The sequence below is a fragment of the Papilio xuthus genome, unplaced genomic scaffold (genome assembly GCF_000836235.2).
Source record: "Papilio xuthus unplaced genomic scaffold, Pxut_1.1 DF827680.1, whole genome shotgun sequence".
In the NCBI taxonomy this organism is placed as follows: Eukaryota; Metazoa; Arthropoda; class Insecta; order Lepidoptera; family Papilionidae; genus Papilio; species Papilio xuthus.
In genome coordinates, this window is record NW_013530969.1 from 739,217 (window position 1) to 754,743 (window position 15,527).

The 15,527-nt window shown below is 30.7% G+C and overlaps 4 protein-coding genes across 4 annotated transcripts; 1 reads left to right on the top strand and 3 right to left on the bottom strand.

The window, feature by feature from the left end:
• Window positions 1-222: 222 nt before the first annotated feature.
• LOC106117364 (uncharacterized) lies at window positions 223-2,259 on the top strand. Its single transcript, XM_013311639.1, has 3 exons — window positions 223-741; window positions 829-1,015; window positions 1,238-2,259. Exons 1-3 carry the CDS (start codon window positions 392-394, stop codon window positions 1,490-1,492), a joined length of 792 nt encoding a protein of 263 aa, XP_013167093.1. The 5' UTR covers window positions 223-391; the 3' UTR covers window positions 1,493-2,259.
• A 1,552-nt stretch (window positions 2,260-3,811) lies between these two features.
• LOC106116982 (lysosomal acid phosphatase) lies at window positions 3,812-6,692 on the bottom strand. Its single transcript, XM_013311046.1, has 6 exons — window positions 6,230-6,692; window positions 5,917-6,012; window positions 5,537-5,776; window positions 4,966-5,266; window positions 4,534-4,745; window positions 3,812-4,292 (listed from the first exon to the last, which is right to left on the bottom strand). The coding sequence occupies exons 1-6, from the start codon at window positions 6,431-6,433 to the stop codon at window positions 4,149-4,151; spliced, it is 1,197 nt and encodes a 398-aa protein (XP_013166500.1). The 5' UTR covers window positions 6,434-6,692; the 3' UTR covers window positions 3,812-4,148.
• A 769-nt stretch (window positions 6,693-7,461) lies between these two features.
• Window positions 7,462-9,766, bottom strand: LOC106117008 (retinol dehydrogenase 12-like). Its single transcript, XM_013311075.1, has 5 exons — window positions 9,470-9,766; window positions 9,038-9,400; window positions 8,641-8,762; window positions 7,987-8,204; window positions 7,462-7,676 (listed from the first exon to the last, which is right to left on the bottom strand). Exons 1-5 carry the CDS (start codon window positions 9,585-9,587, stop codon window positions 7,532-7,534), a joined length of 966 nt encoding a protein of 321 aa, XP_013166529.1. The 5' UTR covers window positions 9,588-9,766; the 3' UTR covers window positions 7,462-7,531.
• On the bottom strand, window positions 9,671-15,330 carry CTL17 (C-type lectin 17). Its single transcript, XM_013310964.1, has 8 exons — window positions 15,121-15,330; window positions 14,485-14,700; window positions 13,563-14,232; window positions 12,147-12,408; window positions 11,641-11,831; window positions 10,981-11,220; window positions 10,035-10,325; window positions 9,671-9,687 (listed from the first exon to the last, which is right to left on the bottom strand). The coding sequence occupies exons 2-8, from the start codon at window positions 14,653-14,655 to the stop codon at window positions 9,671-9,673; spliced, it is 1,842 nt and encodes a 613-aa protein (XP_013166418.1). The 5' UTR covers window positions 14,656-14,700; window positions 15,121-15,330.
• Between the last annotated feature and the right edge of the window lie 197 nt (window positions 15,331-15,527).

Here is a 15,527-nt window from a genome sequence, read left to right on the forward strand (position 1 = left end):
CACTTAATTTACGAGAAGACTTATAAAACCGCAAACAGAACTGTATAATAATTTGACAATCCATTTTATATGCTCTTTGGCTACCTGCCACACCTGCTTATATTTATTTTTTGACACTTTATTCATCTGTAAACAACAGGAAAGAAACTAAAATTTAAACATAAAATTGACTGAGATTAAATTCGTTTTCTTATAAATAAACGTTTTGTTATCACGTAATTTCAATTAAAACTTAAAATATTTTGGTTTATTACGTTTAGTCATAATACGCTGATTATTATCAAATCTCTAAAACTGATAAACGTTATCTTAAACCTATCTATTGTCCCCCTTTAGTTAATCAAATAATACTGGGTGGAGTAGGAGCTTGTAACCCCTTTTACGGACAACAATGAATCAATTTGAGACGGAAAGACGGCTCTGCTGGAGTTACGGTCTCTTAGCTGTCCTACTTACAATATCTGTCGTGTGTGTTGCAATTCCTTACAATCATTGGCGTACAACTCTTGACGTTTGCCCAGGAGGATATTTTGAAAATACTAACTGTGGATGCATCTTTTATGGTATTAGCACATTCCAAAACTTCAATGGTGGTCACAACTCATACTGCTTGTATGCTGTATTTGCTCCTCTTCCAATATTAGTGTATGCTATTGTAATGGCCTCGTTTCACATGTATAGAGTTTGTATCAACAATGTTGGACAGTATGAAGGAGAGAAATCCACAACAGTTGAAGAAATGTAAGTTTTTCAAGTAATTAATGCCTTTTGGAAAAATATTATCACATAGTTATATAAAATTAATGTAAATGTTATTTACAATTTCAGCGAAGGAGAGACAATAGTAGTATCTTCAAGGGCAAGAATATCTCAGCGTAATGATGCTGTCATTTACTGTTGGATACCAACCTCATGCATAGCCGCACTGTTTGCAGTATACAATCTAATCTATGCTGCTATTATAACTGATGGGTTTTTAAAAACTTGTATGCAGTATCGAGGATATTTAGTCCGTGTAAGTTGTTTAACTTCTATTCCAAGTTATAATGTATTACACTTGTGATAAATTATTTAATTTATAATAATTATGAAAAAAAAACTTGAAAATTCCAAGTATACATATAGCTATATAATTCAGAATCCTTTGCTAGTCTTAAATAATTATCAATCAAGAATATTGACAAGATAGGCTTATGGTTAATCTTATTTTTGCATAAATAAATTTTTATGTTTGCAGAACCTTAGAGCTGTAGGTGACCAGGCCACTGCCATACATTTCCGACTTAGCTGTCAGGCAATATTTGACTTTATGGATTACATACAGAAAAATGCATTGAGCAGTCGACATGGAGATTTCATTAACACAGGGCTGGCATTACAGTTGGCTATCATTGCTTCTTGGTTATCTGTTTGTTTATGGATAGCTGTTACTGTTATGACTTCGCTAAGGGCCTACAGAGAACGCGATGTGCTTACTTGTTGTGGAAAATAATTATTTTTTTCTGCAGTTGCAGACTTGCTTACAAAGTTTAATATGGTGTAACCAATACAATTACTGTATTAAATTAGAACATAATTTTATATGAAAATTTAAAATGGCAGCATTCATTAATAGTCATAAAATGCATGTGTTACGATTGTTATTATGTATTTTAAGTCTTTTTTAACACATTGTATGGAACATTTAGATAAAGTACAATACATATATTTTAATTATATAGTTTGTCTAGTATTGGTGTTACAAGTAAATAACTTATGTAATAATGTAAGACTGATGAAAATTGTAACCCGCCCATATATGCATAACATAGTATAAGTACAAAGACAATCCACTAGGTTTAGAGATTCAGAGCTTATTTACGCTCTAAGGTAAAGACTTTTTATGATTATTCTACTGTTAAATCACTTTTTTCTATTCAATATTTCATATAATTACAGTGTTTGAAATGGATTTACAACTAAACAGATTGTTTTGTTTGTCTTGTTGGCAGTGCTGTACAGAACAGGTGTATAACAAAATATACATTGTACAATAATATAATAAATAACAATTAAGTTGTACCAAAATAGTTTCATAAGTGTAGTGTCATAAGTTTTTAAATGTTGTGCCGTCCAAATGTTGTCTTATTTTGAGAAAATAATTTTATATTGTTATGTTTAAGATTCATTTTTCACGATTTCAGTGGCGCTAGTTTACATCGAATTATGTGATTTCTTAGTATTTCATATATTTTACAGTTTATATTTAAATTTACATAAGATATTTATATTTCTGAACAAAATAAAATCTTTAATTTTACATTTGTCTTAATTTATTGAAGTTCCTACAGGTTCCCTTCTCTTAATGCACCAGTTTTGTTGATCGCTATTATGGCTCTGAATGTTTTTTGCTCCATGTTCTTTCATCAAGTCAGCCTCGCTGCTCTGCAGACTACGAACCAGTTGTAATTCCATCCTGGGCACCATATCATGGAGATTTGAATCTGCTATTACTAGGAATTGTTTGTAGAAGCATCTCAAACAATAACCTAGTAACAAAATAAATTATAGCAACTGTTTTATTTTATTTTACATAGTCGTAGGATCTGTTTTTGTAAAAACACTATATGGATGTAATTTTTCCGGAATACAAGTTTTTTTTTCATTAAGTGACTGGTAAAATCCTATATCATTCAATCCTGTTATTTTTCAAGGTTACTACCTTGTAGTAGTAAGTAAATAAAACCAATTTATCATCACATAAAATATAATAACATCAACAACACTACTTACATACACTGTACACAACAATTTTTTTTTATGCGCTTTTATAATATTTCAAATGTTTCATTGCACTGGATAAAAGAGTAAATGGACAAGTTTTTTTTTAATAAGTGGTATACATAGATTTTTTTTTAAATTATTTAGTATTCAAAAATCCTTATTTTTGTCTAAAGATTTAAAAATTATGCTTAGAAAAACATCTATTAAACAGTTTTTAAACGTATTATGAACAAATTGCATTTAAATTAGAAAGGTTCTTTATTTTGTTAAAATTATGTAAAAAAAAAGTGTCAGTCTGTACATTTTTCTGTAGAAAAAAAAATATTTGCTTTTCTTAAGGATTTCAACATACAAAATTATATTCTTATTATAATATCACTTTTATTTACGTTCAAAGATAATAGTAAAAAAAATATAGATAAAAATATATTTTAATATAATGTTATTGAATAATTAATATTTACGTATTTTATATGAGTTGATTTACTACAAGAAAAATTTCTTTGCTTAGCTTTACTTTATGAAGACATAGAAATTGTAAGATTCATTTCATTACTCTAATCTTCATAGAAATAAATGTAAATTGATTTTAAAAAGTACAACAATGCAATATTACATTTAGTAAAAATACATAAATTAACAAAGACTTCTCAATATTCCTTTAATAACTAAATGTTCTTAGTTGCCAAAATTCAAGTAGCCGTAATATTTTCTAAATTAAAATAAGTATTTAAAAGTATTATTTATTTTGGCAGTATTCATTACATATATATCTTAAATAAAATCCCTGTAAAACTAAATATTAGTATTAATAAGTGCAAAATACAATTTTATGTATAATTTCGTATATAAACATGATAAAACATCGTTTGGTAAAGTATATTTTCGGCAACAAACAGTTATTAGTAATTTATATAAATCTAAAATAAGAATTAAATAAATATTCATAATACAAATAGCAGAAAAAGAATTACAAACTTATGGCACATTTCATTCTTTTGCGATTTTAGAATATTAATTTAATGTGTATTGGCTAATATATTATATTCGAGTAAAATAGAAATTCAAAAATATAGCCTAAGTGTTACTATAGCTTGAACAACACGAATAAACTCTGTGAGAATGTAAAATGTTTCCTTTTCTATGGAAGCTAAAAAACTCCATAGATTTGTTACTTAAAAAATCGATAAGCCCGACTGACTCCGTAAAGACTTATAAGAAGGAATCTACTCGAAAGTTGCATAACTTGCCAAAATCAGTTCAGTCATTTAATTGAATTGACATACATAAAAACACACAAAAATATGTAATTTACGTGATTAACTTTCAATGAGTTGTGAACAATATAGATTAAATACTTAACATAACGGAGAGCATCATAATTTTCAGTTTTGACATTCCTCCTCCCAATTATTTGGAATCAATGTTTCAATGTGTTGGATAAAACGATTGTAAGTGCAAGGATCATCACAGAATGGCATATTCAACTCCATCGGAACTTCCACTTTTGTATTGTTACGATAGAATAACTGAAACAGAGAAGTTTTCATGCTGATTCTAGCTATTTGTATAATTTTTTATAGCGGTGGTGTGAATTCGAACTAACAATATAGATAGATTTATTTGACACGAAGCATCAAGAGACGTGTTTAAATTGGAACCAAAGAAAAGCTGTCATTTCCAAATAATAGTAAATAAAAAAATATAGAGAAGATGATCAGTGTGTTGTGCCCATCCTTTCTATCAAAATGTTAAACTTGAAACTCTTACCTTAACAAAAAATGTGTCTTGTTCAACTTCTTCATGCAGTTCAAGCACAAGACTGGCGCCATATTCAGGTTCTAACAACTCACTATAGCCGAGTGTACGCCACAGACCGACCACCGTCACATCGTGCCCCGAATAGATGTACAGTGAACGATCCAAGTTTGTATGACTCACACTATCTTGTAAATTCATTTTTATTTCATTCAGAAATGGACCTGTAATATAAATGAAATAGAATGGTACATTAAATGCTGGGATCAATATCTGTTTTTACTTGTAAACAAAAGCATACTACCACAAAGGTGTAGGCAGACAACTGTCAGCAATAATATTTTTTTAAATATTTACTGTCAGCACATTAAAATTAGCAACCAATAAAAAGGTAATAAAATTTATATTATAAGAATAATATAAATACACACTATCTGTACTTGCCTACTTTGAGTCTTTGTAAAGTTTGATTGTATGATAACAAAGCAAGACTAAGCATAAACGGAGTACGCATTTTATTTGGGAATACATTCTTTGTCCAATCCGGAAGTTTCAGTCCTGCTTCCTGTTGTGTTTGCAAAGTACTGTACAGGAAATCTACGTTTAAAACGCTCCGCATACTCTGATTTGTGTGTTTACTAAGATAATCAAATAGTTCAGCAAACTTAGGATCAGAATTGGCCTCTTCTAACAACTCTTCGTACATTGACTTCCAAACTTTGCATGGTTTTGTCTGTGCTACTATCTGGAAGGAATATATTGTTAAATCAATACAAGTTTTGCTACATGAATATGCAATAATATTCTCAACTATATTCAGTAAATAATACAGAGTGTCCATTATTTGCACAATTGTATAGTAAAGGTAAACATTTATTAAAATATACCATATTCTAGGTTCTGTATTATTTTAGGTTTTCAGATAAAATAACAAAATGTTAAATACTCTGTATAGAGGAAGCGTTTTACTAAACAAGAAGTAATTTCTATTTATAGACTAATATAAGAATCTTACATCGTCCAAATCCTTAGGCAGGGAATGTACAGGTATTGGTTGCCATGGTAACTCTGGATGCCATGTCTGTCGGTCTGATGGTGGAAAAAGACCAGCAAGGAATGTGTATGCGCTCATCAAGCAACGAGACTTATCACTACTCATTACATAGACATCCTTCTCGTAATATTCCTCAGGGATAAAGTTAGCATAATAGTTACGGTACTTTTTACCTAACTCATATAGTTGCAGTTTTCCAGCCTAAAAAAATAATGATGAATATTAATTTGCAAATGCTAAATATATTTTAAATTACAGATAAATATCAACAAACAAAACTTATTTTTTTAATATCAAGGCTGATATCATCTACTTTGATAAACAACTTATTTCATACTCACATTTGTTAAGCTGCCAAGTCCATCAGGCCATTGATAATTCTTAAAAGGATCACTTTTGTAACTTGATATTGGAGTTCTAGCACCATGACGAAATAGCTACAACAAATTTTCACATGTTTTAATAAGTTCTTATAAAACTACTATTATCTATCTTTGGTAATTAAAATTTTTGAACAGCCTTAATTTTGTTATTTGAAATACTTAATAGTCAAATGTGCGAAAAAATTAATTTAACGTTCAAGGTTGGGAAAATTCAACATTCCTGAATATCCTCTTAGTTACTGGGTTAGAAACTCAATATAGGAATACTTACAACAATCACAAGACGCAATGTTTTAGATTCATAGGGTAGAGTTTCGCTAAGGACACAGTATCCTAACAAACAACTGAGTACGGCTAATCCTAATACAATAACAGCAACTGTGTGTGATCTTTTTGGCATTGGCTGACAAGTTGTTTGCTTCAACGTAGCCGACGATCGTCGTCGCCATGTATGGTCTTCTTTATCGTACTCCATTGTGAGTAGTTAATATTATTATTTTATTTAAAACAACCTTATTAAATTTAAATATTTATTTTCATACTAAATCATCATCACTGAGTAAGAGAAAACAGTTGCAGGCTTACATGACAATGAACATTATTAGAAACATAAACGTTTATTTACATAAATGTACAAAAAGATAAGATAAATAACGGTTGGCACTTGCAAATGTTTGTAAAATAGGCAAACAGATAGAAAATTGCATTTGTAATATTTTTTATGATTGACAATTGACGTTGACATTGGACGATGTAGCAAAGAGTAAAATAATGGGTAGATGAACAGATTTCGTTGGGGTAAGTTTCGTCAGATCAGTTGAGATCAGCGAGTTTGTAAAAAAGTAAGGTAGGGATTACAGATACCCATTATTCACGGTTCACCGGCAAAATTGATGCTTTTCAACCTTGAGCATACTTTAGTGGTTATTGTTTTTCTTGTAGTTTAATAATTGCCTTAGAATACAAAATTCATATTGTAAATAGGCTATGGAAGTAATGAAATAAAAATACTATGAATTAGATTATATGTTTATTCATTTTGAATATATATTATCAAACAAATGTTTATTAGTAAATTGGACGTTAATGTGATTAGTCTTATAGAATATGTGAAATTTAACAAATTCTTAGTAAAAAAGTTTATCAATAAAAACAGTTTTGTATACATATTAAATCATTATAAGGAATTTTTATTTTACAATTATCTCAATAGTAAATGCATGTATTTATCACTTATTCTTATAAATATATCCGAAAAGTAATAACTATTTATAGAGATAAGACAATAACAACAGTATATACAGGATGTATCTCAGATGAACATAATTGGGCTTTATAATATTGAGAGCCTCAAAGTCCCATAAAGCTTTAAATTGATCACATGAAATACACCCATATTAAATAACAATGCATAATAAACATTAAAAGTAAAAAAAATTGTAAATTGTGCAAGCAATAAAAAAATAAGTGGCGAGTTATAAGTACAATTAAAATGTTAGTAGAAATTTTCAATAAACCTATGTCATAAATTTTACGAACAAAAATGATTAAAATGTAAAAAAATTATAACAAATTAGTTCTTGTTCTTCACTCCCTGATCATTTGTTGTAAATGGATTGTAGTCCTGAATGCCCACCAGGTTCATTGAGATGTCCCAAAGCTTCTTAGCATGCTCATCATTTAAAGCATTGTGATGTGGAGGGGTAGCAACGCAATCACTGTCAAACAATCATTCATTGACAAAGGTTCCAATGTGCAATAAATTTACAACCACAAGTTGAAGTAGTACTCATATTAGTAGGAATAAAAAATTACTACTATTAGTAGTACTAGGTGGCTATTATTTACACAACTTTATGACTAGCACACATTTAACAACTACTTATGTAAGCAAAAAACTGATTTATGTAAATTAAAAAAAATAATGTGGGAAAGAATTATAATTGCTAAAACTATCATAGACAATATCATACATTCCCACATATATCATTTTTTTTAAATTATAATAGTTATTTTAATTAATTCTACCTGTAATATAATCCGGTTTCATTAGCACATTTTTCATCAACGGAACAATATATCGTGGTTTGAGCACCAAGTTCCGCAGACTTCATAAATGGACCAAGCAAGATACCAAATAGTGTTCTTGCACCTCTGAATAGTGTATCATTCATGTGACGGCCGAGCTCTGTTTTAATTACACCTGGGTGAAGACTGTATGTATTAACTCCTTCTATGTTATGTTCCTGCAATTTAAACAATAGGAGGGGAATGTATCAGACTATAAATAATGTTAGAATATCTCTCTATATCTCTATTAATATTGCTAGAAAAAAAAAAAACCATTTGCTTCACTTTTTTAACCTGTTTATGTCTAATAGCTTTTTCCTATGACTGCATGGAATTATAAAGTATACATGAATAAATATAGCTTATGTTACTTTATTGTTAATGTAGGCAATCTAATGGCAAAATATTTTTTGATTTGACCAGTAGTGTTTTAGTTTATTACATGCAAAAAGTTCAAAATATACCACATTGTAATATTATTTGAAATTATTTAACTGTAAAATCTTATTAAATCTTTATTTAAATGTTTGTTGTATAGACTAAGATTGACTAAGAGTTGGTGACTCATTGTGCTAAACTACATGTGTTGAATTAAAATTACTAGGACCTTACTTTGAATTTTGCTGCCAACTCCCTGGAGAATAACACATTAGCAAGTTTGCTTTGTGAATATGCCTCCATGGCACTATACGGTCTCTTCTTGTAATTCAAATCATCGAAGTTAATGCCATATCCTGAAAAATTTAAATAGTCTCAGTATTCAAATTTGTAACCTTTACTCAGAATTATATATTAGTGATGAGTTTTAAACAAAATATAAATCCTATTACTAAATACATGTACATATGTAACAATGAATCTTATAAGATAAATGTTAATGTACAATGTAATTAAGATCGAGTTGTTTTTAAGTAGTATAAAAACCAGTTTATTTTCGTGGTAAAGTAATAATTAGTTCATCACCACAAATTTCTAATCATTAAATATTGTTAAAAATAAAATTATTTACTTGTGTGTGCTTTGGACGAAACAGTTACTATTCTGGCTGGAACACTGTTTCTTATGCGCGGCAGAAGCAGCATGGTTAGCAGAAAGTGACCTAAATGATTGGTTCCAAATTGTGTTTCAAAACCATCTTCAGTTTCACCCTTAGGACACATCATGACACCTGCATTGTTAACTAAAATGTTAACATGAGGTTCTGTGTCTAACACTTTCTGGCTAAAATCACGGACAGACTTCAAAGAAGATAAGTCACATTTTTCTAATACCAAGGTACCAATTTCCGGTAAATCTTTACATTTTTCTTCTATTTCTTTCTTCGCTTCTTCACCTCTTTCCAAGCTGCGACATGCCAATATTACTCTAGCACCTAAAACAAATGTTAAGAAATTAAGTAAATGTAATCATTAAAAAATTTGACAGTCATAAAAAAAATTACCTCTCTTATAGAAATCTAAAGCAGTTTCTTTTCCGATCCCTGTATTACTTCCCGTTATAATCGCAGTTTTTCCAATTAACTTTGCGGTACTGTAACACCTGCCACTAAACAACGGCATTTTGTTGTTTTTAACAAAAGACAACAAATGTAATGTGTATTTTTTAAGGAAGTACTGAAGTCTTTATTTACGACGAAGGCTATTTATATAGTTTTGATTTCTGTATCACGATGTTTCACAATGTTAAGTGATACAAGATGATTTAACTGTTTGCGGTTTGGCGGTTAAATTCAAAGAGTATGTAACTAGTAACTATAGTCAAACTGAACCGCCGTGAGAGGCGCTGCTATCGCGTTTGGCTTTGTCGGAAAATCGATAACTTTTAACAAATAACATTGCCATGCTTTTTACATTTGATAATGAACCAAAATATTTCAGGCAAGTCGGCAATAACTTTAAAAACTCAAATGTTTCAGTAAAAAAGGATGTCATTTATTAAAAATCTAGTTGATATCATAATGATTTTTTGCAATACTATAGCTACTAGGGAGGAAAGAATTCTATAACCCCGAAACCATACGTAAAAGAATAATACATAAAGCAAATAACTTTTTTCCTCAACTTTTATTTCTTGCTTAATATGTTTATGATGCTTATGTAAGTCATTATGACGGAGACTCTTAAATTGATATGTGCCTTTGGCGGGTTTTTCACAAAAGAAAATGGCAGGGACTGTGCAGTCAGCTGTGGCGAGTAGGCCGCTGCGTCGAATGCCGCCGCATCGGTCTCCGTTGGATTCTGCGTCATCCGACTGTGGGCACTTCAAATCCCAGTCCAAGAAACGGCTTAGAGGCTTCCCTGAAAAACATTTATTTATTTCATACTTAATTTTTAATTCGATTTTTTGGAACATCCTTACTGTTAAAACAGGAAAATCTTTTTACTGAGGCAACATTGTAACGGCGTTCGATTGTCATCATTACAATAAATATGTAAATGAAAAACGGTAAGCATTTGTGCAGTTCTAACTTCAAAAAAATAAGTAATATTTTGTGCCCGCCGATACAATCCAGTAATAATAAAGAAGTAACGGCTCGAGCCGAGGTTCCTGAGGGAGCCCTCGAGCTTAGTTACTCTTAAACGAGGTTTAGGCTAAGTGCCATCTGCGTTCGGCCACCTCAAGCCCGGTGAAGCTGTAAATGCCTACTCAAGGCAAACAGTGGCAATTCAGTCACAAAAAAAAAGTGTGTTTAAGATAAAATATCGAACCACAGTGCCGTAAAATCTATAACATCATTCAGCGGCGATCAAAGAGTTAAAAGTTAAAGCACATACTAAATAAACATTATTTAACTATATTTTCTGTGGTTTAATTTAAAGTTTACTTCGATTCCAAGTATCAACTACCCACAGTGTACTATTCAACTTCATCTCGCAGTTCCAAAAAAATACATACCAGATTACTAGTCATTGTTAAAATTTTATCTGTCATGATATTAGTAAATTCACATACCATGCACAGTTCTGTAATGATATGCCTGGAAGAGATCACTGAAACCCAAAAATGCGAAGTCCCCGGGTGTCTTGACCTGGTCTACTTCTTTGAACTGCTCTCGTATGTACTCAGCCTCGTCTCTAGTGTCGAGTATGGCGAGGTACCCGCCTGCGGAGAGGCAGGTGCCGTGCGCCTCGTGCCACGTCTGCGGCTCCGCGTGGGTTATGTAGCACGAACCGTTGTTACCCAGTTTCCACCCTTTCATTAAATTATTTTTATTAATTGATATTATTTACATACAGCCTCAATAACGTTGTGTTTCGAGTTTTTTACTTACGTAAGTATTTCATTCATTACTATAATAATTTGAAGAGAATCACTTACGTAGAACAAATATGTTTAATCTGATTGTATCAGATGTAAAGAAACGTACGTTTTATCAGTACATTTTTGTTTAAAGATCGATGATAAATTGTAATAGCGTTAATTATCGAATCACAGATGGCCTTCATAAGTATTTGTCTGCATCATAGGGCAAAGGTATTTCTTAAAAAAATATTGCTACTAATATTAAAAGAGTAAGTAGTTAGTCGAAGTATTAGCAATATCAACAAATGTAACTAAAAAGTGGTTGCGAGTGGGAAGGGAGCATATGTTACGTTGTAGTCTAGAACTCACGTGAATCAAACGTATCGCACTCTTCATAGTAAGAGACCCGTTTTGCTTTCGATTTACATATAAACGGTAGTCGATTTGTGCAAGGGTTGACATAGAATCTTCCATTTCGTCGCATCGCAACACATCTACCGCCACCATACACAGGTTGTTCTGACTCCCATAATAAATCCAAAATGGAATCCCGCAACTTGCTACCTTGATACAAAATGTAAGGTATCTAATTGCATTTAAAAAAAGAACTTCAAACAAAACTTAACACACAACCGAAAGGTCCAGGCAGAGACTTCAAATCACTATTGAAAAGCATAACAATCCGATGAGTCTTGATTCGTCTTCGACAGATTATATACTTCTTCGGTGAGCAGGTATATAAGGCTTAAATTCGAAGTCATGACTACTTAAAACAAAATGTTTTTATAACGATCTTTAGAAGCTTATTAAAAGACCAATAAGTTAACTTTAAGGTCATTGCACATTCATTTCTTAACATGAAATATATTTCTAACAAACCTTTTATCGTAACAAAGTATCTTTCCGTGTAAAAGTCATGTATACCGACGTAGACCCCTTCAAAGGTCGTAAGTGCGGACGCAATGAGGAGCGGCATGGCGTCCGCCTCGTCAAGGGTGTCGGGCACCATCAGGTGGGAACCCTCAGCTTCGCAGCGAATGCGAGCGTTGCTCCAATTGGCCGCAGAGTGCAGTTTGTAGAAAGAATTGAAAGCTTTCTCGAATCTATAGTCTTCTCGGTATTTAGGTCGCTGTGAAACTATGATACGAATGAATACGAACGATAAGAATTAAAAAAAAATAAGGGGTCATGTGTGTGAAGATATGTCTTTGAATCGTTGTATACAATTATAAAGAACATCTTTGAAGCGTCAGTAACCTGATCTAGCGGTCGTAGGTTCGAATCCCGGAATACGACTATTATTTTAAAACAGTGATTAAAACATATATGTTAAGAAAAATCTGCTAGTATCAAAAAAATAACGCCCGTAACCCAGAGAGGCTATCTATCCTCTCTACGAATTTAAATTTGACGTATATCCTTGTGTTTGTTATAACAACAAAATAAACATACCACAAAACTCAATCATACATAGTAATGTCAGACCAGATAATATTGTAGGTAATAAATATTTCATTGTAATACATTGCGTTTATTGTATGAACTTATGATTTATTAACTTAACCAATTTATCCATTCTGATGGCTTTTGGAAAGCGGAAAATTATTTGAAATCTTTCATTAATTAAAAATTCAATTTTATTACTTAATTTTATTTACCTATACACGGATTGAAATTTATTTTACAGTGCAACTTGAAATAGTATTTGCAAGAATAAGTTAAATATTGAACTTGATTTTTTTTTAATAAATAAGATTCTACATATATATATCGTGATTGTATTGCGATTTTACAAGCTTATATACTTTTTAAAAGCTAATAAATATAAAAATCAGACCATATATAAAAGTTACACCATGTTCAGGTTCATTTTTGAATTATAATATCAAAATTGTGGATTAAAGCTAGAGAAAACAAGCTGTTGAATTCAAGCATTTTTATAAACATATTTTGAATTTTCTAATTAGCACAAACATTTTTGCATTATATGCTTTTGTTTGTTTATGCTTTTATTGTTTATGCTAAATTTATAAAATAAAAAGTTCATTTGTGACCATTTGATGTGAAAGCAATGATTATTTTTATTCCTTTCTACCTTATGTATTCCAATAAATGCTAATTATTTTCTATATAACACAATTCTAATACATTACATATACACACATACTTAACTTAATTCAACAAAAAAAAACAATTAACAAATATTATTATCAGATATTTCATATCTTATTTTGACTAGGCATATAAAATTTTCCTAAAAATTTCATACGAGGCATTTATAATGCCCCAACTTAAAAATGCTCTTGATATATTAAGGAGGGCTCCATGATAGAAATTAGCAAATTTTGATCCTCGTTTATGTAATATATATTTGAACTCATATGTTATTGTTCTATGCGGACCACCTAGTTCACATTGCATAGCTATTTTTATAACATTCAAGGGATAAAATAATGTACTGAGGAATGCACCAATCGAAGCTCCCGCTAAGAAATTTTGTAAGCTTTCATACACAATATACTCTTGCCGTGGCATCCGTAATTGCACTTCATCTCTAATGATAAAGAACAACGCATTAGAAGGGCCATTTCTGAAGAGAATTGGTACAAGTCCTCTATAAAATTCTTTAATACCATAATATTTGGCAATATGACGGCCGGCATGAGCAGTATTTTTGAACTCCTTATGGAATTTGGGATGAATTAACAGTGTTTGTAGTCTCTCAAATGGCATTAGTGTGGCTTCAAAGCATCCTGCCACCATTCCGGCTATAGATTTGGCGACATAAGGGTTGACTTTGTGATGCAGCAAGGGTTGGAGGCACTCATCATATACACCAAACATTAGAGACATAGAGAATGACCTCTGTAGTAGTGGGGGAAGCATTCCTCGATATAAATATGTTAATCCCTCCTTTTGCAATTGATTTAATGCCAATGTTGCTTCCACTCCATGCATCATCTAAAAAAAGACAATAATTATACTCTTAAGATAATAAACTTGTTTTAAAATATACATTGTAGGGTACTTCTCATTTAACATATGGGCGACCCCAAAGAATGTATTTAAAGATATAGTGATATACCTAAACAGTGTTTTGGTTAAAAATGATGGTAATAATTTACTATGTCTAAGCAGAGATTAATGTTGGATACATACAAAATTTACTTAATATTTATATATCTGACCATACAATTAACTTCACTTTCTTACCTGTCTAAATATAAGTTTATTAAGTGGATAGCTAATCAGAATATTGCAAAACGCTGAACCTCCACCACAAGCAAACTCTTTCCAATGTGTGCTGGCTTTTTTCTCTGAAGCCGGCATTGTGATGCTGCCATCAACAACACAGCTTCTTTCTAAAAGCTGTGTTTCATTCATAGTCTTATATTGGATGGCTTAAGGCATTATTTTAACATTTCCATCCTGAAACAAACATTTTAGAATAAACAAACAAAAAAACTTAACAAAAGCATGATAGCTTTTGTATGCATTTTTTTGAGATTTTTAAGATATAAGCTACGTTTAAGCAAATATTGATCAAATTAAATGATGTGTTTTTATAAAATACACTTTTTTCAGCTTAATATATTTTTAGAAATAAGATTCCAACAAGATTTTTTATTCTGATATGCAGTCAAAATTAAATTATTTAAAAAACTTTGAACGTAGTATTTTTTTTCATTTATTTCATTCAAGTAAATTATGATGATGTAGAATATCAATGCTAAAAAAAGATTAAATGAATTAAGACATGATTATGAGCATATACACATAGCATGAAAAATTAAAAGCGCACGGAATTTTGCAGTCTTGGCTTCCACGTAAATATTTAATGGTAGTTACCTCCTCTTTAGCCTAGGTGTACGTAACACAAGGGCGTAAATTGGACATTTTCAATTAAAATATTTTTGTCTTGATTTCAACTCTTCCATGAATAAATAGTCAAATTATAAATAAAGTAACTTATTTACAACATAGTTTAAATCAAGTATTATAGTTTAACTGAATATAAAAAAGTAGTTAAGAACTTTTCATTTCCCATTTCATTTGCAAAAAAATGTGTGACAGAAAGTTTTCTTGACATGACAATGACAAGTTGTGGTTCTTTCATTCTTAAGTAAGACAAAGATCATTGTCGTAGGGCTAATTATTTCATTTGATTTTTAAAATTTTTTGACATATTAATACTATAATAAAATTACTGTAGCCAAAATAATTATTATTAAAGATCGGTAACTTTTATTTATACG

Excerpts from the sequence above, each read along its gene's own strand:
- CTL17 (XM_013310964.1), bottom strand. The coding sequence starts at position 14,655 with ATGAATGAAACACAGCTTTTAGAAAGAAGCTGTGTTGTTGATGGCAGC. Across the intron at positions 12,409-13,562 it reads TATATCAAGAGCATTTTTAA|TTTCACAGCGACCTAAATAC; the intron begins GTTGGGGCATTA and ends TTCGTATCATAG. Across the intron at positions 11,221-11,640 it reads GTGCGATACGTTTGATTCAC|GGTGGAAACTGGGTAACAAC; the intron begins GTGAGTTCTAGA and ends ATTTAATGAAAG.
- LOC106117364 (XM_013311639.1), top strand. The coding sequence starts at position 392 with ATGAATCAATTTGAGACGGAAAGACGGCTCTGCTGGAGTTACGGTCTC. Across the intron at positions 742-828 it reads TCCACAACAGTTGAAGAAAT|CGAAGGAGAGACAATAGTAG; the intron begins GTAAGTTTTTCA and ends TTACAATTTCAG. Across the intron at positions 1,016-1,237 it reads ATCGAGGATATTTAGTCCGT|AACCTTAGAGCTGTAGGTGA; the intron begins GTAAGTTGTTTA and ends TTATGTTTGCAG.
- LOC106117008 (XM_013311075.1), bottom strand. The coding sequence starts at position 9,587 with ATGCCGTTGTTTAGTGGCAGGTGTTACAGTACCGCAAAGTTAATTGGA. Across the intron at positions 8,763-9,037 it reads TTCGTCCAAAGCACACACAA|GATATGGCATTAACTTCGAT; the intron begins GTAAATAATTTT and ends TAAATTTTTCAG. Across the intron at positions 7,677-7,986 it reads GAAACCGGATTATATTACAG|TGATTGCGTTGCTACCCCTC; the intron begins GTAGAATTAATT and ends ATTGTTTGACAG.
- LOC106116982 (XM_013311046.1), bottom strand. The coding sequence starts at position 6,433 with ATGGAGTACGATAAAGAAGACCATACATGGCGACGACGATCGTCGGCT. Across the intron at positions 5,267-5,536 it reads TGCCTAAGGATTTGGACGAT|ATAGTAGCACAGACAAAACC; the intron begins GTAAGATTCTTA and ends TATTCCTTCCAG. Across the intron at positions 4,746-4,965 it reads TTTACAAAGACTCAAAGTAG|GTCCATTTCTGAATGAAATA; the intron begins GCAAGTACAGAT and ends TTTATATTACAG.